At 55.8% G+C, this 21896-nt stretch overlaps 1 protein-coding gene across 1 annotated transcript in view; it reads right to left on the bottom strand.

Annotated features, from left to right (window-relative positions):
- Positions 1-21896, bottom strand: part of LOC144676898 (uncharacterized) — a 43528-nt gene that overhangs the window by 7637 nt on the left and 13995 nt on the right. Inside the window, 11 exon segments of the mRNA XM_078537214.1 lie at positions 2082-2195; positions 5263-5350; positions 7565-7766; positions 9758-9772; positions 9775-9859; positions 11715-11837; positions 14626-14715; positions 15748-15858; positions 16290-16445; positions 17500-17628; positions 19807-19944. Coding sequence (XP_078393340.1) covers positions 2082-2195; positions 5263-5350; positions 7565-7766; positions 9758-9772; positions 9775-9859; positions 11715-11837; positions 14626-14715; positions 15748-15858; positions 16290-16445; positions 17500-17628; positions 19807-19944 — 1251 coding nt within the window.

The following is a 21896-nucleotide window of genomic DNA, read 5'->3' as shown; positions in this document are numbered from 1 at the left end:
GGTGAGTGACTTGGAGGGGAACTTCCAGGTGATGGTATTCCCCATGTGTCTGCTGCCCTTGTCCTTCTAGATGGTAGAGGTCATGGGTTTGGAAGGTGCTGTCGAAGGAGCCTTTGAGAGTTACCACAGTGCATCTTGTAGATGGTACACACACTGCTGCAGGTTATTGCTAAGCAAGTGCCACTTGATAGCACTGTTGATGACCCCTTCCATTACTTTACTGATGATGGAGAGTAAACTGATGGGGCTGTAACTGGCCGGGTTGGATTTGCCCTGCTTTTTGTGTACAGGACATACCTGGGCAATTTTCCACATAGCCGGGTAGATGCCAGTGTTGTAGCTGTACTGGAATAGCTTGGCTGGGGGCGCGGCAAGTTCAGGAGCACAAATCTTCAGTACTATTGCCAGGATATTGTCAGGGCCCATAGCCTTTGCAGTATCCAGTGCCTTCAGCTGTTTCTTGATATCACGTGGAGTGAATCGAATTGGCTGAAGACTGGCACCTGTGATGCTGGGGACCTCCGGAGGCCGAGATGGATCATCCACTCAGCACTTCTGGCTGAAGATTGTAGCAAATGCTTCAGCCTTGTCTTTTGCACTGATGTGCTGGGTTCCCCCATCATTGAGGATGGGGATATTTGTGGAGCCTCCTCCTCCAGTGAGTTGTTTAATTGTCCACCACCATTCACGACTGGATGTGGCAGGACTGCAGAGCTTAGATCTGATCCGTTTGTTGTGCAATCACTTAGCTCTGTCTATCACTTGCTGCTTATGCTGTTTGGCAAGTAATCCTGTGTTATAGCTTCACCAGATTGACACCTCATTTTTAGCTATGCCTGGTGCTGGTCCTGGCATGCCCTCCTGCACACTTCATTGAACCAGGGTTGATCCCCTGGCTTGATGGTAATGGTAGAGTGGGGGATATGCTGGGCCATGAGGTTACAGATTGTGTTCGAGTGCAATTCTGCTGCTGCTGATGGCCCACAGCGCCTCATGGATGCCCAGTCTTGAGTTGCTAGATCTGTTCAGAATCTATCCCATTTAGCACGGTGGTAGTGCCACACAACATGATGGAGGGTATCCTCAATGTGAAGGCAGGACTTTGTCTCCACACTGACTGTGCAGTGGTCACTCCTACCGATACTGTCGTGGACAGATGCATCTGCAGCAGGCCGGTTGGTGAGGATGAGGTCAAGTATGTTTTTCCCTCTCGTTGGTTCCCTCACCACCTGCCGCAGACCCAGTCTAGCAACTATGTCCTTTAGGACTCAGCCAGCTCAGTCAGTAGTGGTGCTACTGAGACACTCTTGGTGATGGACATTGAAGTCCCCCAACCTGAGTACATTCTGCACCTTTGCCACCCTCAGTGCTTCCTCCAGGTGATGTTCAACATGGAGGAGCAGTGATTCATCAGCTGAGGGAGGGCGGTACATGGTCATCAGCAGGAGGTTTCCTTGCCCATGTTTGACCTGATGCCATGAGTCTTCATGGGGTCCGGAGTCGATGTTGAGGACTCCCAGGGCAACTCCCTCCCGACTGTATACCACTGTGCCGCCACCTCTGCTGGGTCTGTCCTGCCGGTGGGACAGGACATACCCAGGGATGGTGATGGTGGAGTCTGGGACATTATCTGTAAGGTATGATTCTGTGAGGGTGACTATGTCAGGCTGTTGCTTGACTAGTCTGTGAGACAGCTCTCCCAATTCCGGCACTAGCCCCCAGATGTTAGTAAGGGGGACTTTGCAGGGTCGACAGGGCTGAGTTTGCCGTTGTCGTTTCCGGTGCCCAGGTCGAGGCCGGGTGGTCCGTCCGGTTTCATTCCCTTTTTGAGGCTTTGTAGCGGTTTGGTACAACTGAGTGGCTTGCTCGGCCATTTCAGAGGGCACTTAAGAGTCAACCACATTGCCCTCTGAACAAGGGCAATTAGGGATGGGCAACAAATGTTGGCCTAGCTGGGTGATGCCCACTTCCCGTGAATTAATTAAAAAATAAGAACGCGGAGAGGGCGAAGACGTCATTCGGGATTTCTTGTGGAGCCCGAAGCCATTAGTATCCAGAGATACCCAAAAAACGTCCCATACCCCTGAGTGTACCGGGACTGCTGAGGTCTGAGGCTGGTCATCGCCCATCACTGGCTCTCCGTTCAACACCTTGTCTTCTTTCTGGGCCTCCTCTGTTACTCTCCTTTGGGCTTCCTACAGGCAGACAGAACACAGTCATCCAGCACTTTCCAATTGGTACAATCGGTCAGTTAAGAACAACAGCTGGCATTTATATAGCACCTTTAACACAGCAAAGCATCGATTCGCAAGCTTGGTGTCACATTGCAGCCCAGCACCAGGTCCCGGCCTCATATTCGCTCCATCACGAAGACTTAACTCGGTCTCAGTCTCAGCTCCCCTGCTCCTGGAAGCCCCCTTCGTGACGATGTTAGCTGCAGCTTTTCTCTGTTCCCACACGCTCCTTCCTCATCTCCAATATTCGACCCTCCAGAAACTCCAGCTCATCCAGAACTTTGCAGTCCCCGTGTCCTAACTCTCACCGAGTCCCGTTTCCCCTCTCACGCCCTGTGCTCACTGACCGACACTGGCTCCCAGTCAAGCAACGTCTTGATTTTAAAATCCACGTCTTCGTTTACAAATCTCTCCATGGCCTCGCCTCTCCCTATCTCTGTAACCTCCTCCAGCCCCTACAACCCTCCCTATCTCTGTAACCTCCTCCAGCCCCTACAACCCTCCCTATCTCTGTAACCTCCTCCAGCCCCTACAACCCTCCCTATCTCTGTAACCTCCTCCAGCCCCTACAACCGTCCCTATCTCTGTAACCTCCTCCAGCCCCTACAACCCTCCCTATCTCTGTAACCTCCTCCAGACCCTACAACCCTCCCTATATCTGTAACCTCCTCCAGCCCCTACAACCCTCCCTATCTCTGTAACTTCCTCCAGCCCTACAACCCTGCCTATCTCTGTAACCTCCTCCAGCCCCTACAACCCTCCCTATCTCTGTAACCTCAAGCCCCTACAACCCTCCCTATCTCTGTAACTTCCTCCAGCCCCTACAGCTCTCCCTATCTCTGTAACCTTCTCCAGCCCAAACAACCCTCCCTATCTTTGTAACCTCCTCCAGAACCTACAGCCCTCCCTATCTCTGTAACCTCCTCCAGCCCCTACAACCCTCCCTATCTCTGGAACCTCCTCCAGCTCCTACAACCCTCCCTATCTCTGGAACCTCCTCCAGCCCCTACAACCCTCCCTATCTCTGTAACCTCCTCCAGACCCTACAACCCTCCCTATCTCTGTAACTTCCTCCAGCCCCTACAACCCTCCGAGATCTCTGCGCTCCTCCAATTCTTGCCTCTTGACCATCCCCCGATTCCCATCGCTCCACCGTTGGCGGCCGTGCCTTCAGCTGCCTGGGGTCCTAATGTCTGGAATCCCTCCCTAAACCTCTCCACCTCCCTCTCTCTCTCTCTCCCTCTCTTTCCTCCTTTAAGACGCTCCTTAAAAACCTGCCTCTTTGACCAAGTTTTTGGTCACCTGTCCCTAATATCCCCTTATGTGGCTTGGGGTCATACTTGGGTTTATAACTCTCAGGTGAAACGCCTTGGGGTGTTTTGTTCTGTCAGAGGTGCTATCTGACTATAAGTTGTTGTTGCTGCCCTGGGATGTCAGCCATTTTCCTGCAGCTCAAAGGCGCCATCTGCTGTGCAGAAGCTTGTTATTACAGGGGGTGCCAATCACCAGCTTCACCCCTCACCTCAACACCTTGGGACTACTTTCAGGGACAGGTGGCGGCCAATTGGCCCTTTGTGCCTGTACAGGAGGAGGCCCATTCAGCCCCCCTCGAGCCTGTTACACAGGAACAGGAGGCCATTCAGCCCCTCGAGCCTGTTACACAGGAACAGGAGGCCATTCAGCCCCCTCGCGCCTGTTACACAGGAACAGGAGGCCATTCAGCCCCTCGAGCCTGTTACACAGGAACAGGAGGCCATTCAGCCCCTCGAGCCTGTTACACAGGAACAGGAGGAGGCCCATTCAGCCCCTCTTGAGCCTGTTACACAGGAACAGGAGGAGGCCCATTCAGCCCCCTCGAGCCTGTTACACAGGAACAGGAGGAGGCCCATTCAGCCCCCTCGAGCCTCTTACACAGGAACAGGAGGAGGCCATTCAGCCCCTTGAGCCTGTTACACAGGAACAGGAGGCCATTCAGCCCCTCGAGCCTGTTACACAGGAACAGGAGGCCATTCAGCCCCTCGAGCCTGTTACACAGGAACAGGTGGAGGCCCATTCAGCCCCCTCGAGCCTGTCCCACCATTCTATGAGATCATAGCCAATCTGTATCTTAACTCTATCGACCTACCTCGGTCCCGTAACCCTTAACCCCCCCGACCCAACACAAATCTTGGTTTTGAAATTTTCAATTGACCCCTCCCAGCCTCAACAGCTTTTGTGAGAGGGGGGAGAGAGAGTTCCAGATTTCCACCCCCCCTTTGTGTGAAGACTGTGCTTCCTGACATCACCCCCTGAACGGCCTGGCTCCAATTTTAAGGTTCTTCCCTACTTGTTCTGGATTCATGCCCCCCCCTTCCCCCATTCACCCCCCCTGACCCCAGCTCCCCACCCCCACCAGAGGCAACAGTTTCTCTCTATCGACCCTATCGAACCCTTGAATCATCTTAAAGCCCCTCGATTAGATCGCCCCTTAATCTTCTAGACTCGAGGGGTAACAAGCCCGGTCTGTGTGACCTGTCCTCGGGATTTAACCCTTTCAGCCCTGGAGGTGGTGGGGGGGAAGGTGTTTGGGGATGGGTGGTGGTGATTATTGCTGAAACAAAAGATCTGCATTTCTCTCACTCCTTTCAACACCCCACCCCCCTCCCCCGGCAAAGACGGTGAGAAGAAAATTAAACATTTTTTTGTTCAGAGTGTCATCAAACAGAGGGAGCTCGGCAGGAAATCAGCGCACAGCAAGATCCCACGAGCGCGGCAATGAGCCACAGAATCACCACAGTATTGCCAAAAGTGCCGGGGGAGGCCATTCGGCCTGCTCCGTTCGTGCTGGCTCTCTTGTGCGAGCACCCCGCCGACCGCCATTCCCCACGTTGGACGTGGGATAGAAGTTGGCCTCAGGACCCCTCCTCCTCCTGCTGCTGCCGCCTCGCCTTCCTCCCCCCACCCCGCCACCCTGCCACCCACAGCCCCCAAAAGCTATGGATGGGACCCCAGCCCTCTAACACGAGAGGGCTGACCTTGTGATGCTCACCCTGGCCTGCAGGAGTCGCTCCCTCACCTCCATGGCTTCCCTCAGCTTCTTCTCCATTTCAGCCAGTGTCCGCAGTGAACACCCATTACTGCAAAAAAAAAGGGGGAGTAGGCTTAGCGATTATATCTTGTCTGCCGCCTAGAAACAGGCCATTCGGCCCATCTGCTCCGTGCTGGTGTTTCTGCTCCACACGAGCCTCCTCCCACCCCCCCTCTCCATCTCACCCCATCCCCATATCCTTCTCTTCCTTTCTCCCTCATGTGTTTATCCAGCTTCCCCCTTAAACACATCGACACTATTCACTTCCACCACTCCCTGTGGGAGCGAGTCCCACATTCTCCACACTCTCTGGGTAAAGAGGTTTCTCCTGAATTCCCCATTGGGTTTATTAGTGATGATCTTATATCGATGGCCCCTAGTTCTGGTCTCACTCCGACAAGTGGAAACATCTTCTCTACGTCTACCCTATCGAAACCCTTTCATCATTTTAAAGACCTCGATCAGGTCACCTCCTCAGCCTTCTCTTTTCTAGAGAAAAGAGCCCCAGCCTGTTCACTCTTTCCTGATAGTTATAACCTCTCAGTTCAAGTACTACTCTGGATTCTTTCCCCAGTGCCTCTTTATCCTTTTTATAACGTGGGGACAGTGCACACTGCTCCAACTGTGGTCTGACCGAGGTTTTTATATTTGTTTACAGGATGTGGGCTTCGCTGGCCGGGCCAGCATTTATTGCCCATCCCTAGTTGCCCCTTGAGAAGGTGGTGGGTGAGCTGCCTTCTTGAACTGCTGCAGTCCCTGTGGTGTAGGTAGACCCACAGTGCTGTTAGGGAGGGAGTTCCAGGATTTTGACCCAGCGACAGTGAAGGAACGGCCGATATATTTCCAAGTCAGGATGGTGAGTGGCTTGGAGGGGAACTTCCAGGTGGTGGTGTTCCCATCTATACGCTGCCCTTGTCCTTCTAGATGGTAGAGGTCGTGGGTTTGGAAGGTGCTGTCTAAGGAGCCTTGGTGAGTTGCTGCAGTGCATTTTGTAGATGGTACACACACTGCTGCTACTGTGCGTCAGTGGTGGAGGGAGTGAATGTTTGTGGATGGGGTGCCAATCAAGTGGGGCTGCTTTGTCCTGGATGGTGTTGAGCTTCTTGAGTGTTGTGGGAGCTGCACTCATCCAGGGCAAGTGGGGAATATTCCATCACACTCCTGACTTGTGCCTAGCAGATGGTGGACAGACTTTGGGGGAGTCAGGAGGTGAGTTACTCTCCGCAGGATTCCCAGCCTCTGACCTGCTCTTGTAGCCACAGTATTTATAAGGCTGGTTCAGTTCAGTTTCTGGTCAATGGTGACCCCCAGGATGTTGATAGTGGGGGATTCAGTGATGGTAATGCCACTGAATGTCAAGGGGTGATGGTTAGATTCTCTCTTGTTAGAGATGGTCATTGCCTGACACTTGTGTGGCGCAAATATTACTTGCCACTTGTCAGCCCAAGCCTGGATATTGTCCAGGTCTTGCTGCATTTGGACATGGGCTGCTTCAGTATCTGAGGAGTCACGAATGGTGCTGAACATTGTGCAATCATCAGCGAACGTCCCCACTTCTGACATTGTGATGGAAGAAAGGTCATTGATGAAGCAGCTGAAGATGGTTGGGCTGAGGACACTACCCTGAGGAACTCCTGCAGTGATGTCCTGGAGGTGAGGTGGCTGACCTCCAACAACCACAACCATCTTCCTTTGTGCTCGGTATGACTCCAACCAGCGGAGAGTTTTCCCCCTGATTCTCATTGACTCCAGTTTTGCTAGGGCTCCTTGATGTCACACTCGGTCAAATGCTGCCTTGGTGTCAAGGGCAGTCACTCTCACCTCACCTCGGGAGTTCAGCTCATTTGTCCATGTTTGAACCAAGGCTGTAATGAGGTCAGGAGCTGAGTGGCCCTGGTGGAACCCAAACTGGGCATCAGTGAGCAGGTTATTGCTAAGCAAGTGCTGTTTGACAGCACTGTTCATAACCCCTTCCATCACTTTACTGATGATCGAGAGTAGACTGATGGGGCGGTAATTGGCCGAGTTGGATTTGTCCTGCTTTTTGTGTACAGGACATACCTGGGCGATTTTCCAAAACCCAACACTGTTAGAACATCCACCAGGCGTTGGTTATGGTCATCGTGAGGGGTGCTGTTGAGCTCGGTAGCGCTGCCCGGGATTCCCCAGCCCTCATACAAAGCTTGGGAGCCACAGGGGAGCGAGGGTCTCTATATACGCACCCCACCCGGCACCGCAGGCTGGCTGACCTTTGACCCCTTACCTGCAGAGGCTGTGTGTCCGGGAGAGGGCGACGCTGCCCCCTGTCTGGGCCCTCTGGCGGCCGGGTTCGCTCTCCGGACCCGACGGGGTGGCGTTCCGGGGTCCGGGTGGGGGGCAGGAGAGAGCGTGCTTCCGCGTTCCGAAGCTGTGGCTCCGATGGAGGGTGACCAGGGACAGGAGCTGCACGGGGGCGAGGGTGAGGCCTGAAAATCACAAGCAGAACCCTCAGAAAAAAAAAAATCCGAGACCCGTCTGCATTTACATAGCGCCTGTAACGTCCTGAGATGCTTCGGGTACGTGCGACGCGAGGACCCAGGGCCACATGAGATATTCGGTGTCGGTGACAAGACACGAGGTCAAAGAGGAAGATTTTAAGGAGGGTCTTAGAGGAGGAGGAGAGAGAGAGAGGCAGAGAGCGAGGTTTAGGGAGGAAATTCCAGAGCTTAGGGCCCCCATCAAACACTCCCAGGACAGGTACAGCACGGGGTTAGATACAGAGTAAAGCTCCCTCTACACTCTCCCCATCAAACACTCCCAGGGCAGGTACAGTACGGGGTTAGATACAGAGTAAAGCTCCCTATACACTGTCCCCATCAAACACTCCCAGGACAGGTACAGCACGGGGTTAGATACAGAGTAAAGCTCCCTATACACTGTCCCCATCAAACACTCCCAGGACAGGTACAGCACGGGGTTAGATACAGAGTAAAGCTCCCTATACACTGTCCCCATCAAACACTCCCAGGACAGCTACAGCACGGGGTTAGATACAGAGTAAAGCTCCCTATACACTGTCCCCATCAAACACTCCCAGGACAGGTACAGCACGGGGTTAGATACAGAGTAAAGCTCCCTATACACTGTCCCCATCAAACACTCCCAGGACAGGTACAGCACAGGGTTAGATACAGAGTAAAGCTCCCTCTACACTGTCCCCATCAAACACTCCCAGGACAGGTACAGCACGGTGTTAGATACAGAGTAAAGCTCCCTCTACACTGTCCCCATCAAACACTCCCAGGACAGGTACAGCACGGGGTTAGATACAGAGTAAAGCTCCCTATACACTGTCCCCATCAAACACTCCCAGGACAGCTACAGCACGGGGTTAGATACAGAGTAAAGCTCCCTATACACTGTCCCCATCAAACACTCCCAGGACAGGTACAGCACGGGGTTAGATACAGAGTAAAGCTCCCTCTACACTGTCTCCATCAAACACTCCCAGGACAGGTACAGCACGGGGTTAGATACAGAGTAAAGCTCCCTCTACACTGTCCCCATCAAACACTCCCAGGACAGGTACAGCACGGGGTTAGATACAGAGTAAAGCCCCCTCTACACTGTCTCCATCAAACACTCCCAGGATAGGTACAGCACGAGGTTAGATACAGAGTAAAGCTCCCTCTACACTGTCCCCATCAAACACTCCCAGGACAGGTACAGCACGGGGTTAGATACAGAGTAAAGCTCCCTCTACACTGTCCCCATCAAACACTCCCAGGACAGGTACAGCACGGGGTTAGATACAGAGTAAAGCTCCCTCTACACTGTCCCCATCAAACACTCCCAGGACAGGTACAGCACGGGGTTAGATACAGAGTAAAGCCCCCTCTACACTGTCTCCATCAAACACTCCCAGGATAGGTACAGCACGAGGTTAGATACAGAGTAAAGCTCCCTCTACACTGTCCCCATCAAACACTCCCAGGACAGGTACAGCACGGGGTTAGATACAGAGTAAAGCTCCCTCTACACTGTCCCCATCAAACACTCCCAGGACAGGTACAGCACGGGGTTAGATACAGAGTAAAGCTCCCTCTACACTGTCCCCATCAGACACTCCCAGGGCAGGTACAGCACAGGGGTTAGATACAGAGTAAAAGCTCCCTCTACACTGTCCCCATCAAACACTCCCAGGACAGGTACAGCACGGGGTTAGATACAGAGTAAAGCTCCCTCTACACTGTCCCCATCAAACACTCCCAGGGCAGGTACAGCACGGGGTTAGATACAGAGTAAAGCTCCCTCTACACTGTCCCCATCAAACACTCCCAGGGCAGGTACAGCACGGGATTAGATGGTATGAACTACACAGTTGATGACACTTGCAGGGTTCATTGTCCTGTAACCTTTGCCCTCTCCTCTCTGTGCTCCTTTGGGATTCCCGGATTTTCCCTCTCTGTGCTCTTACCTTCCTCATGCAGGAGACGGGTCTCTCCGAATCCTTGTTCCTGGGACAGTCAGGCCGCCTCCGTGGTAAAGTTCCAAAGCTATTCCCAGAGAGAGAGGGATCCTGTGGAGGGAGAGGGGAGGGGAGTCAATTCACCACATTGTCAGTCTGGTAAATACTCATGGGGCGGGAGGGCCGAGGGGGCGGAGGGAGCGAGGGGGCAGTCGGGGCGAGGGGGAGCGAGGGGGGAGGGGAGCGAGGGGCGAGGGGGCAGTCAGGGCGAGGGGGCAGTCGGGGCGAGGGGGCAGTCGGGGCAGGGGGGCAGTCGGGGCGAGGGGGCAGTCGGGGGCGAGGGGGAGCGAGGGGGGAGGGAGCGAGGGGCAGGGGGAGCGAGGGGAGGGAGCGAGGGCGAGGGGGCAGTCAGGGCGAGGGGGCAGTCGGGGCGAGGGGGCAGTCGGGGCAGGGGGCAGTCGGGGCGAGGGGGCAGTCGGGGCGAGGGGGAGCGAGGGGGGAGGGAGCGGGGGGAGGGAGCGAGGGGGGTGGGGAGCGAGGGGGGAGGGAGCGAGGGGGGAGGGAGCGAGGGGGAGAGGGAACGAGGGGGGTGGGAGCGAGGGGGCGGGAGGGAGCGAGGGGGAGGGAGCGAGGGGGGGAGGGAGCGAGGGGGGAGGGAGCGAGGGGGGAAGGGAGCGAGGGGGGAGGGAGCGAGGGGGGGGGAGCGAGGGGGGGAGGGAGCAAGGGGGCGGGAGGGAGCGAGGGGGGAGGGAGCGAGAGGGGGAGGGAGCGAGAGGGGGAGGGAGCAAGGGGGGAGGGAGGCGAGGGGGAGGGAGCGAGAGGGGGAGGGAGCGAGAGGGGGAGGGAGCAAGGGGGGAGGGAGCGAGGGGGGAGGGAGCGAGGGGGGGAGGGAGCGAGGGGAGGGAGCGAGAGGGGAGGGAGCGAGGGGGGGAGGGAGCGAGAGGGGGAGGGAGCGAGGGGGGGAGGGAGCGAGGGGGGAGGGAGCGAGAGGGGGAGGGAGCGAGAGGGGGAGGGGAGCGAGGGGGGAGGGAGCGAGGGGGGGAGGGAGCGAGAGGGGGAGAGAGCGAGGGGGGGAGGGAGCGAGGGCGGGAGGGAACGAGAGGGGGAGGGAGCGAGGGGGGAGGGATCGAGGGGGGAGGGAGCGAGGGGGGAGGGAGCGAGAGGGGGAGGGAGCGAGGGGGGGAGGGAGCGAGGGGGGGAGGGAGCGAGAGGGGGAGGGAGCGAGGGGGGGAGGGAGCGAGGGGGGGAGGGAGCGAGGGGGCGGGAGGGGAGCGAGAGGGGAGGGAGCGAGGGGGGGAGGGAGCGAGGGGGGGAGGGAGCGAGGGGGCGGGAGGGAGCGAGATGGGGAGGGAGCGAGGGGGGAGGGAGCGAGGGGGGAGGGAGCGAGGGGGGAGGGAGCGAGGGGGGAGGGAGCGAGGGGGGAGGGAGGGAAGAGAGGGAGGGGGTGAGAGAGAAAGGGGGGAGGTGGAGAGAGAGAGGGAGGGGGAGTGGGGGCTGAGGGGGGGCGGGGGGACTTGGGGGGAGGGGGAGAAAGAGAGGGGAGAGCGAGATAGCGGCAAGAGAGAGAGAGGAGGAGAGAGGGAGTGAGAGGAGTTGATGAGGGAGACTGAGGGGGAGGGTAGTTGCCGAGAGGGGGAAGGAGAGGGGGACAGGAAGGGAGGGGGAAGTGGTGGGGCAGGGTGAAGGTGGTGGGGGGTGAGGTGGAGGGTGGGGGGAGGGGAGACCAGAGGCAAGTTAAAGGGAGGGGGTAAGGGGGGAGAGAGAGACGGCAAGGGGGATTGGGAAAGGATGAAGGGGAGAGAGAGAGAGAGAGGGGGTGAGGGAGTGAGAATGCGAGGGGGAGGGAGGGCAAGGGGCAGGGAGGGAGGGCGGGCGAGGGAGAGGTAGGGAGGGCACAGCAGGGCGCGGGGAGTGGGTGAAGGGAGGGGGCACCGGGGGAGGGGGTGGATGCTGGTGAAACACTCACCCTGAGGAAAGCGTTGGTTGCAGAGATGTGGGTGAGAGAGAGGACACACGGTGTGGAGCTGCAGAGATCACTGTCCGGCCCGGCCGCTATCACCTGCCCCGTCCTCCTCACAAAATCCAGAGCCTGACAAAACAAACAGCCATGGGCCCAAGGTTCAGCTCCATCCCTGCCCAATCCCCCCAATCCGGCCTATAAACCCCACCAACAGGGCAGCCTCTGAAAATTAACCCTGAGCCACAGGAGATATTGGGCAAAGGGGACCAAAGAGCTCCCTCCTTAATGGGCGTCTTAAAGGAGGGGAGAGAGAGAGAGGGAGGTGGAGAGGTTTAGGGAGGGAATTCCAGAGCTCAGGGCCCCCAGGCAGCTGAAGGCACGGCCGCCAATGGTGGAGCGATGGGAATCGGGGGATGGTCAAGAGGCCGGAATTGGAGGAGCGCAGAGATCTCGGAGGGTTGTAGGGGCTGGAGGAGGTTACAGAGATAGGGAGGGTTGTAGGGGCTGGAGGAGGTTACAGAGATAGGGAGGGTTGTAGGGGCTGGAGGAGGTTACAGAGATAGGGAGGGTTGTAGGGGCTGGAGGAGGTTACAGAGATAGGGAGGGTTGTAGGGGCTGGAGGAGGTTACAGAGATAGGGAGGGTTGTAGGGGCTGGAGGAGGTTACAGAGATAGGGAGGGTTGTAGGGGCTGGAGGAGGTTACAGAGATAGGGAGGGTTGTAGGGGCTGGAGGAGGTTACAGAGATAGGGAGGGTTGTAGGGTCTGGAGGAGGTTACAGAGATAGGGAGGGTTGTAGGGGGCCGGAGGAGGTTACAGAGATACGGAGGGTTGTAGGGGCTGGAGGAGGTTAGAGAGATAGGGAGGGTTGTAGGGGGCCGGAGGAGGTTACAGAGAGAGGGAGGGTTGTAGGGGCTGGGGGAGGTTACAGAGAGAGGGAGGGTTGTAGGGGCTGGAGGAGGTTACAGGGAGAGGGAGGGTTGTAGGGGCTGGAGGAGGTTACAGGGAGAGGGAGGGTTGTAGGGGGCCGGAGGAGGTTACAGAGATAGGGAGGGTTGTAGGGGGCCGGAGGAGGTTACAGAGATAGGGAGGGTTGTAGGGGCTGGAGGAGGTTACAGAGATAGGGAGTGTTGTAGGTGCTGGAGGAGGTTACAGAGATAGGGAGGGTTGTAGGGGCTGGAGGAGGTTACAGAGATAGGGAGGGTTGTAGGGGCTGGAGGAGGTTACAGAGATAGGGAGGGTTGTAGGGGCTGGAGGAGGTTACAGAGATAGGGAGGGTTGTAGGGGCTGGAGGAGGTTACAGAGATAGGGAGGGTTGTAGGGGGCCGGAGGAGGTTACAGAGATACGGAGGGTTGTAGGGGCTGGAGGAGGTTACAGAGATAGGGAGGGTTGTAGGGGGCCGGAGGAGGTTACAGAGATAGGGAGGGTTGTAGGGGCTGGGGGAGGTTACAGAGAGAGGGAGGGTTGTAGGGGCTGGAGGAGGTTACAGGGAGAGGGAGGGTTGTAGGGGCTGGAGGAGGTTACAGGGAGAGGGAGGGTTGTAGGGGGCCGGAGGAGGTTACAGAGATAGGGAGGGTTATAGGGGCCGGAGGAGGTTACAGAGATAGGGAGGGTTGTAGGGGCTGGAGGAGGTTACAGAGATAGGGAGTGTTGTCGTTGCTGGAGGAGGTTACAGAGATAGGGAGGGTTGTAGGGGCTGGAGGAGGTTACAGAGATAGGGAGGGTTGTAGGGGCTGGAGGAGGTTACAGAGATAGGGAGGGTTGTAGGGTCTGGAGGAGGTTACAGAGATAGGGAGGGTTGTAGGGGCTGGAGGAGGTTACAGAGATAGGGAGGGTTGTAGGGTCTGGAGGAGGTTACAGAGATAGGGAGGGTTGTAGGGGGCCGGAGGAGGTTACAGAGATACGGAGGGTTGTAGGGGCTGGAGGAGGTTACAGAGATAGGGAGGGTTGTAGGGGGCCGGAGGAGGTTACAGAGATAGGGAGGGTTGTAGGGGCTGGGGGAGGTTACAGAGAGAGGGAGGGTTGTAGGGGCTGGAGGAGGTTACAGGGAGAGGGAGGGTTGTAGGGGCTGGAGGAGGTTACAGGGAGAGGGAGGGTTGTAGGGGGCCGGAGGAGGTTACAGAGATAGGGAGGGTTGTAGGGGCTGGAGGAGGTTACAGAGATAGGGAGGGTTGTAGGGGGCCGGAGGAGGTTACAGAGATAGGGAGGGTTGTAGGGGCTGGGGGAGGTTACAGAGATAGGGAGGGTTGTAGGGGCTGGGGGAGGTTACAGAGAGAGGGAGGGTTGTAGGGGCTGGTGGAGGTTACAGAGATAGGGAGGGTTGTAGGGGCTGGAGGAGGTTACAGGGAGAGGGAGGGTTATAGGGGCTGGAGGAGGTCACAGAGATAGGGAGGGTTGTAGGGGCCGGAGGAGGTTACAGAGATAGGGAGGGTTGTAGGGGCTGGAGGAGGTTACAGAGATAGGGAGGGTTGTAGGGGCTGGAGGAGGTTACAGAAGGGAGGGTTGTAGGGGCTGGGGGAGGTTACAGAGATAGGGAGGGTTGTAGGGGCTGGAGGAGGTTACAGAGATAGGGAGGGGTTTAGGGGCTGGAGGAGGTTACAGAGATAGGGAGGGGTTTAGGGGCTGGAGGAGGTTACAGAGATAGGGAGGGTAGTCGGGGCTGGAGGAGGTTACAGAGATAGGGAGGGTAGTCGGGGCTGGAGGAGGTTACAGAGCTCCTGGTGTGGGTTAGGACATGAGGGTACCAATATCAGGAGCAGAATTGGAGAACGTTTTCACCCATTGGCACCTCCCCTGTCGTATGGGGGGGTGGTCAGGAGTGAAGCGCTCACCCACGGGGAGAGTGGAGGGGGTACATCCCAACATGTCCCACAGAGACTGTCCCAGTAATCCCCAGGAATCAGAGACACTCCCGTTACCTGCTTCATCCTCTCGTTTCCATTCGGGAACATTCCGGAACCACCTCCCGCCGAATTCAACTTGCCCAAAGAGAAAACCGTTCCCTCTTCCTGGAGTTAGAAACATAAGAGGGTCAGAGCTGGAGAAAGGGAGGCCAGACCGAGATCGGACAGAGATATTTAAACTCGCCAAGGGTTCCAGATTGACTAAAACCTCGGTCAGAGACTCTCCCAGCACCAGAGACCACCATTCGGCCCATCGGGGCCCGTGCTGGCTCTTTGATAGATCTGTCCAATTAGTCCCGTTGCATTTACTCCTGTTAAATAGGAGGAGGCCCATTCAGCCCCCTCGAGCCTGTTACACAGGAACAGGAGGAGGCCCATTCAGCCCCCTCGAGCCTGTTACACAGGAACAGGAGGAGGCCCATTCAGCCCCTCGAGCCTGTTACACAGGAACAGGAGGAGGCCCATTCAGCCCCTCGAGCCTGTTACACAGGAACAGGAGGAGGCCCATTCAGCCCCCTCGAGCCTGTTACACAGGAACAGGAGGAGGCCCATTCAGCCCCCTCGAGCCTGTTCCTCCATTCAATGAGATCCTGGTTGATCTGTGACCTAACTCCACATACCCGTCTTTGCCCCGTATCCCTTAATCCCTTTGGATAGCAAAACTCTATCAATCTCTCAGATTTAAAATTAACAATTGACCAATTGCCGTTTGGGGAAGAGAATTCCAAACTTCCCCCACCCTTTGTGTGTAGAAATGTTTCCTAATTTCACTCCTGAAAGGTCGGCCTCTCATTTTTAGACTCTGCCCCCAAATTCCAGACTCCCCCCAACCAGCGGAAATAGTTTCTCTCTATCGACCCCGCTCTGTTCCCCTTAATATCTTCAAAACTTTGATCAAATCCCCTCTTAACCCTCTAAATTCCAGGGAACACAAGCCCGGTTTGTGTTTAATCTCTCCTCGTAATTTAACCCTGGAAATTGGTTCGGTCTCACGAACACCCCTGAGAAGGCCAATGTCAGTGTTGTCCATGGGTCCCACAGTCCTCTAGGGCAGGGGGTGGTGGTGGGGGAGGAGGGGCGATGGTGGTGGAAGGATGGGGTGGGGTTGGGGGCGGTCAGGGTGGGGGGTCATCTCACCGAACTGAAGGCCGTGAGTGCCTCTTTCCAGCGCTGGGTCAGCCGCCAACTCTCGCTCCGGGCCTGCTCCTTGATCTGAGCCGTCTGCTCCTCCAGCCTCTTCACCCGCTCCTGTCAACACAAGGGAGACGCTCCATTTACCGGCGAGATTCTATAGTCACCACCCCCACCCCCTCTCCCCCACACCCAGCCCACCTCAACCCCCCCCAAAGGGCAAGGGGCAAAGGTCAGAAGGCCTTTGTTAAGGGCAGCACCTCTCAGCCCTCACCCCAACCCCTTCACGACCAACCAGCCCTCACCTCCACCTTGGAGCACCCCCATTCCTGGGACTAGCCCAGGGCGTCTCTTCCGCACCCTCCCCAAGGCTTTGACCTCCTCCTGATCATGGCAGCTCCAGTTTGGACACGTTCCTCTAGTTGAGGCCCTAACCAGGCGCTTGTAAGGGGTTTAGCAAGAACCTCCTGGCCTGCGTTCTTGACGCCTCCATGAATGCAGCCCAAGGAGCCCGTTTACGTCTTAGACAGCACTGTCCTGTCACCCACCTTCCTGTCGGCCTGTCGTCTCCTGCTCTGCGTCAGGTCGCGGTTGAGTCGCAGGCTCTGTGTCTCCCTCTCCTCCTCCAGGCTGCTAACCTTCTCCAGCCACTGGAACTCCAGGTCCTCAAAACTCCTCTGGGCCAACTCCAGAGCTTCCGTCTCCTGCACAGAAAGAGCCCGCCCAGCGAAGGGTTAACGCCACCAGGAATCCAACTCAAAAAGCACTGGGGTTAAACCTGTTCAGCCTGCCGAGCACCTTTGGTTAGGCCACACTGGGAGCACTGTGCACAGTTCTGGTCTCCATATCCCCTGGTTAGACCACACTTGGAGCACTGGGCACAGTTCCAGTCTCCATATCCCTTGGTTAGACCACACTCGGAGCACTGTGCACAGTTCTGGTCTCCATATCCCTTGGTTAGACCACACTTGGAGCACTGTGCACAGTTCCGGTCTCCATATCCCTTGGTTAGACCACACTTGGAGCACTGTGCACAGTTCCGGTCTCCATATCCCTTGGTTAGATCACACCTGGAGCACTGGGCACAGTTCTGGTCTCCATATCCCTTGGTTAGATCACACCTGGAGCACTGTGCACAGTTCTGGTCTCCGTATTATAAAAAGGATACAGAGGCACTGAAGATGGTGCAAAACAAGTTTTACAGGGATGATACCAGAACTGAGAGGTTATAACTATTGGGAAAGAGTGAACAGGCTGGGGCTCTTTTCTCTAGAAAAGAGAAGGCTGAGGGGGGTGACCTGATCGAGGTCTTTAAAATGGTGAAAGGGTTTCGATCGGGTTGACGTAGAGAAGATGTTTCCACTTCTTGGGGAGAGACCAGAACTAGGGGCCATCGATATAAGATCGTCACTAATAAACCCAATGGGGAATTCAGGAGAAACTTCTTTACCCAGAGAGTGGGGAGAATGTGGGACTCGCTCCCACAGGGAGTGGTTGAGGTGAATAGTATCGATGTGTTTAAGGGGGAAGCTGGATAAACACACGAGGGAGAGAGGAATAGAAGGATAGGGTGAGGGGGTGAGATGGAGAGGGGGGGCGGGAGGAGGCTCGTGTGGAGCAGGAATGCCAGCACGGAGCAGAGGGGCCGAATGGCCTGTTTCCCTGGTGGAAATTCTATGTAATTGGTCATATTTAATGTAATAATTCTATCTCATCCATGGGGGAGTGGAAGAAGTTTAGAGGCTGTAACATGCTCACCTCCTGCAGTCGCTCCCTCAGTTGCTCCTTGGCAGATTCTGGCTGATCCTCAAACCGTCGCTGTGAAGCTCGGAGACGCATTCGGGCCTCCTCCACCTTCTGTCTCGCGCTCTCCACCTTGGCCTTTTCCTGCAGAGCGGAATCGAACACAAATGAAAAGGTAAGGCAAAGCGGGGTGGTGAACTTTCACCTCCGGTTGCCCTTTAACCACCACCCCCTCCGCCCTCCTCCCCTCCCCTCAATCCCGGGAAGCGGAAGGTCAAAGTTCAACCCAGGCCTTTCGGCCTGCGCGGCCGGAGGGCTGGTGAGGGAAGGACGGGGCGCTAGGCCGCAAACCCCTCTGCCCGCTCCCTGATGGGAGATCCCAGGGATCGCCGCAGTGCAACGGACTGTGCCATCTACCAGCTTTAGGTAGGCCAAGGCCGTTATCCAATTGAGCTCCAAGAAATGCACAAAAATAAAATATATATAAAAAAATAAATCGCAGAATTCTTTGTGGCCAGGGATAGAAAACTGTGGCCGGTTGAGAGATTTAGGAGCTCAAAGTATGCAAGTCACAAGCTACCACTGACCACGGACAAGAAGTTATTCCTAAGAAGCAATTGGAACGTTGGCCTTTATCTCAAAGGAACTGGGTTACAAAGGGATGGGAGCGATGCTTCGGTTCATGTGAAGCTCTGCTTAGCATCCCCCCCACCCCAGTCTGGAGACACTGGGTTCAGTCCTGGACCCCGCACCTCAGGAGGGAGAGGGGCCGAAAGGGTTAAACTCCGAGGACAGGTCGCACAGGCCGGGCTGGTGTCCGGGCTCGAGCGCAGAAGGTTAAGGGGCGGTCCGACCGAGGGGTTGAAGATGATTGAAGAATTCGACGCGGTCGATGGAGAGAAACTGTGATTTGGGGGGCATTGGAAGGGAGGGTGTGTGGAGGGTGAGGGGGAGCTAGTCCAGAAAGAGGGGGGCAGAACCTTACAATTGGAACCAGGCCGTTCAGGGGGGGTGATGTCAGGAAGCACTATCTTCACACAAAGAGGGGAGAGGGGAAATCTGGAACTCTCTCTCCCCTACCAGGAAGGGGTCCAGTGAAAATTTCAAAACTGAGATTGATGGATTTGTGTTGGGTCAGACGGGTTAAGGGTTATGGAACCAACATGGGTAGATGGGGTTAAGATACAGATTGACCATAATCTGATTGAATGGTGGGACAGGATCAAAGGGCTGAATGGGCCTCCTCCTGTTCCTGTGTAACAGGCTCGAGGGGGGCTGAATGGGCCTCCTCCTGTTCCTGTGTAACAGGCTCGAGGGGCTGAATGGCCTCCTCCTGTCTAACAGGAGTAACGAGGCAGTAACTCAAGGAACTAACTTGGCAAATAACCATTCTAACAATGTCAACTGATATTTCTCCCACATCTATAGAGGGCTGTAGGTATAGGAAGCAATTTATGCAAGAACAGCTGATAGGTTCCTTCCAGAGAGGCAGCACAGACACAGGCTGAATGGCCTCTTCAGCTCGGTGACAACAACTCATCATCGTGAGCTGCCCACTGGGTCTGCAATACCTTCAGATGCCACCTGAATGCAGTGTGGCAGTACCCAGGTAGGCCACCAGATGGCGAGGGAAGATCATTGAACACAGAGCATGTTCCACAAGACGAAATATCAGTTCTTGCCAAGCACATAAAACTGTACAAGACCTTTCTGGATGTTCTATTGACAGAAACTGCTCTAAAGCAGAATCTAGATCACTGAGCAAAGGAGCAAAAATAGATCACCCATTTACAGAGGTGTTTACTCCCTCTACACTGTCCCCATCAAACACTCCCAGGGCAGGTACAGCACGGGGTTAGATACAGAGTAAAGCTCCCTCTACACTGTCCCCATCAAACACTCCCAGGGCAGGTACAGCACGGGGTTAGATACAGAGTAAAGCTCCCTCTACACTGTCCCCATCAAACACTCCCAGGACAGGTACAGCACGGGGTTAGATACAGAGTAAAGCTCCCTCTACACTGTCCCCATCAAACACTCCCAGGGCAGGTACAGCACGGGGTTCGATACAGAGTAAAGCTCCCTCTACACTGTCCCCATCAAACACTCCCAGGACAGGTGCAGCACGGGGTTAGATACAGAGTAAAGCTCCCTCTACACTGTCCCCATCAAACACTCCCAGGACAGGTACAGCACGGGGTTAGATACAGAGTAAAGCTCCTTCAAACACCCCAGAAAACAGCCAAGCCTTTAGAGGTTAGCGAGAGAGTGAAGGTGGGGAAAGTGGGAGAGAAATCCTCCATTTTCCCGGGATATTCCTACCTTGTCTTTCTCGGCCTGTAGTTTCTGGCTGAGACCTGCAATGTGGGTATGAAGCTCCTCCCCCATCTGCTGCTCCCTCTCCAGCTCCTTACGCTCAGCCTCCAGCTCGCCCTGGACCAGAGCGAGTTCCATCTCCATCTGGCGGTAAAAAGCTGCTGGTGACTGACGGGTGCCTTTACATCAGAGCTACAACTCTCAACTGACCCAACGATTAACCCCGACCCACTACCAGACACAACTCCCTCCTCCCACTCTCCTCACACTCCTCATCCCTACCCAAACAGATATCTGTCCCCGCACTGTCGGAGGGTCAGTACTGAGGGAGTGCTGCACTGTCAGGAGGGTCAGTACTGAGGGAGTGCTGCACTGTCGGAGGGTCAGTACTGAGGGAGTGCCGCACTGTCGGAGGGTCAGTACTGAGGGAGTGCCGCACTGTCGGAGGGTCAGTACCGAGGGAGTGCCGCACTGTCGGAGGGTCAGTACCGAGGGAGTGCCGCACTGTCGGAGGGTCAGTACTGAGGGAGTGCTGCACTGTCAGAGGGTCAGTACTGAGGGAGTGCCGCATTGTCGGAGGGTCAGTACTGAGGGAGTGCTGCACTGTCAGAGGGTCAGTACTGAGGGAGTGCTGCACTGTCAGAGGGTCAGTACTGAGGGAGTGCTGCACTGTCAGAGGGTGAGTACTGAGGGAGTGCTGCACTGTCAGAGGGGCAGTACTGAGGGAGTGCTGCACTGTCGGAGGTGCAGTACTGAGGGAGCGCTGCACTGTCGGAGGGGCAGTACTGAGGGAGCGCTGCACTGTCGGAGGGTCAGTATTGAGGGAGTGCTGCACTGTTGGAGGGTCAGTACTGAGGGAGTGCTGCACTGTCGGAGGGGCAGTACTGAGGGAGTGCTGCACTGTTGGAGGGTCAGTATTGAGGGAGTGCTGCACTGTTGGAGGGTCACTACTGAGGTATTCCCTACATAATGCCCCAGTGCCCCATTTTGACAAGAAGAATTAAAAAGATGCTTATTATCTAAAGGGTGAGAGATTGCAGAGCTCTGAGATTCAGAGGGATCTGGGTGTCCTAGTGCATGAATCACAAAAGGTTAGTATGTAGATACAGCAAGTAATTAGGAAAGCGAATAGAACATCATAATTCGTGAGAGGAATAGATTACAAAAGTAGGGAGATTATGCCTCAGTTGTACAGGGCACTGGTGAGACTACGTCTGGGGTATTGTGTACAGTATTGGTCACCTTATTTAGGGAAGGATGTAAGTGCGTTGGAAGCAGTTCAGAGAATGTTTACCGGACGAATACCAGGAATGGGTGGGTTGTCTTTATGAGGAAAGGCTGGGCAGGTTAGGCTTGTATCCGCTGGAGTTTAGAAGAGTAAGAGGCGACTTAATTGAAACTTATAAGATCCTGAGGGGCCTCGACAGGGTGGATGTGGAGAGGATGTTTCCTCTTGGGGAAGAATCTAGAACGAGGGGGTCACTGTTTAAAAATAAGGGGGTCGCTCATTTAAGACGGAGATGGGGAGAAGTCTTTTCTCTCAGAGGGTCGTGAGTCTTCTGGAAACTCTCTTCCTCAAAAGGCGACGGGAGCAGAGACTGAATATTTTTAAGGTGGAGCTGGATAGATTCTTGATTAACAAGGGGGGGGGGTGAAAGGTTATCGGGGGGGTAGATAGGATGTGGGATTGAGGTTGTTATCAGATCAGCCACGACCTTACGGCATGGTGAGGCAGGCCCTCACTCCGAATTCGGGCGTTCCCACCCGGAAGCGATCGCCAGCGAAGGTCATTGTCTGCAGAGTTACATCACGGCTGCAACCTCAGCACAGCAAGATCCCGGGGAAAGGTGAGGGATGAAGTGTTATAGAACCAGAAGGCGTGTTCGTGGAACGCTCAGCCGTGATTGGATAGAACAGCGGGGACGGGTCCAGAGGGGCTGAATGTCCCTCTCCTCTCCTCTCCTCTCCTCTCCTCCCACCACGTCCTGACAAGAGCAGTGGCCTCCTGGTCTCACACGCGAGGCCTGACCTGACGGCTCACAGCTAACACTTCCCCGACCTCCCCTCCGCCCGCTGGGTGCCACCACTTGCCGGGG

Source organism: Cetorhinus maximus, unplaced genomic scaffold (assembly GCF_964194155.1).
Source record: "Cetorhinus maximus unplaced genomic scaffold, sCetMax3.hap1.1 HAP1_SCAFFOLD_2058, whole genome shotgun sequence".
Taxonomy (NCBI): domain Eukaryota; kingdom Metazoa; phylum Chordata; class Chondrichthyes; order Lamniformes; family Cetorhinidae; genus Cetorhinus; species Cetorhinus maximus.
This window is presented reverse-complemented; position numbering and strand designations above follow the sequence as displayed.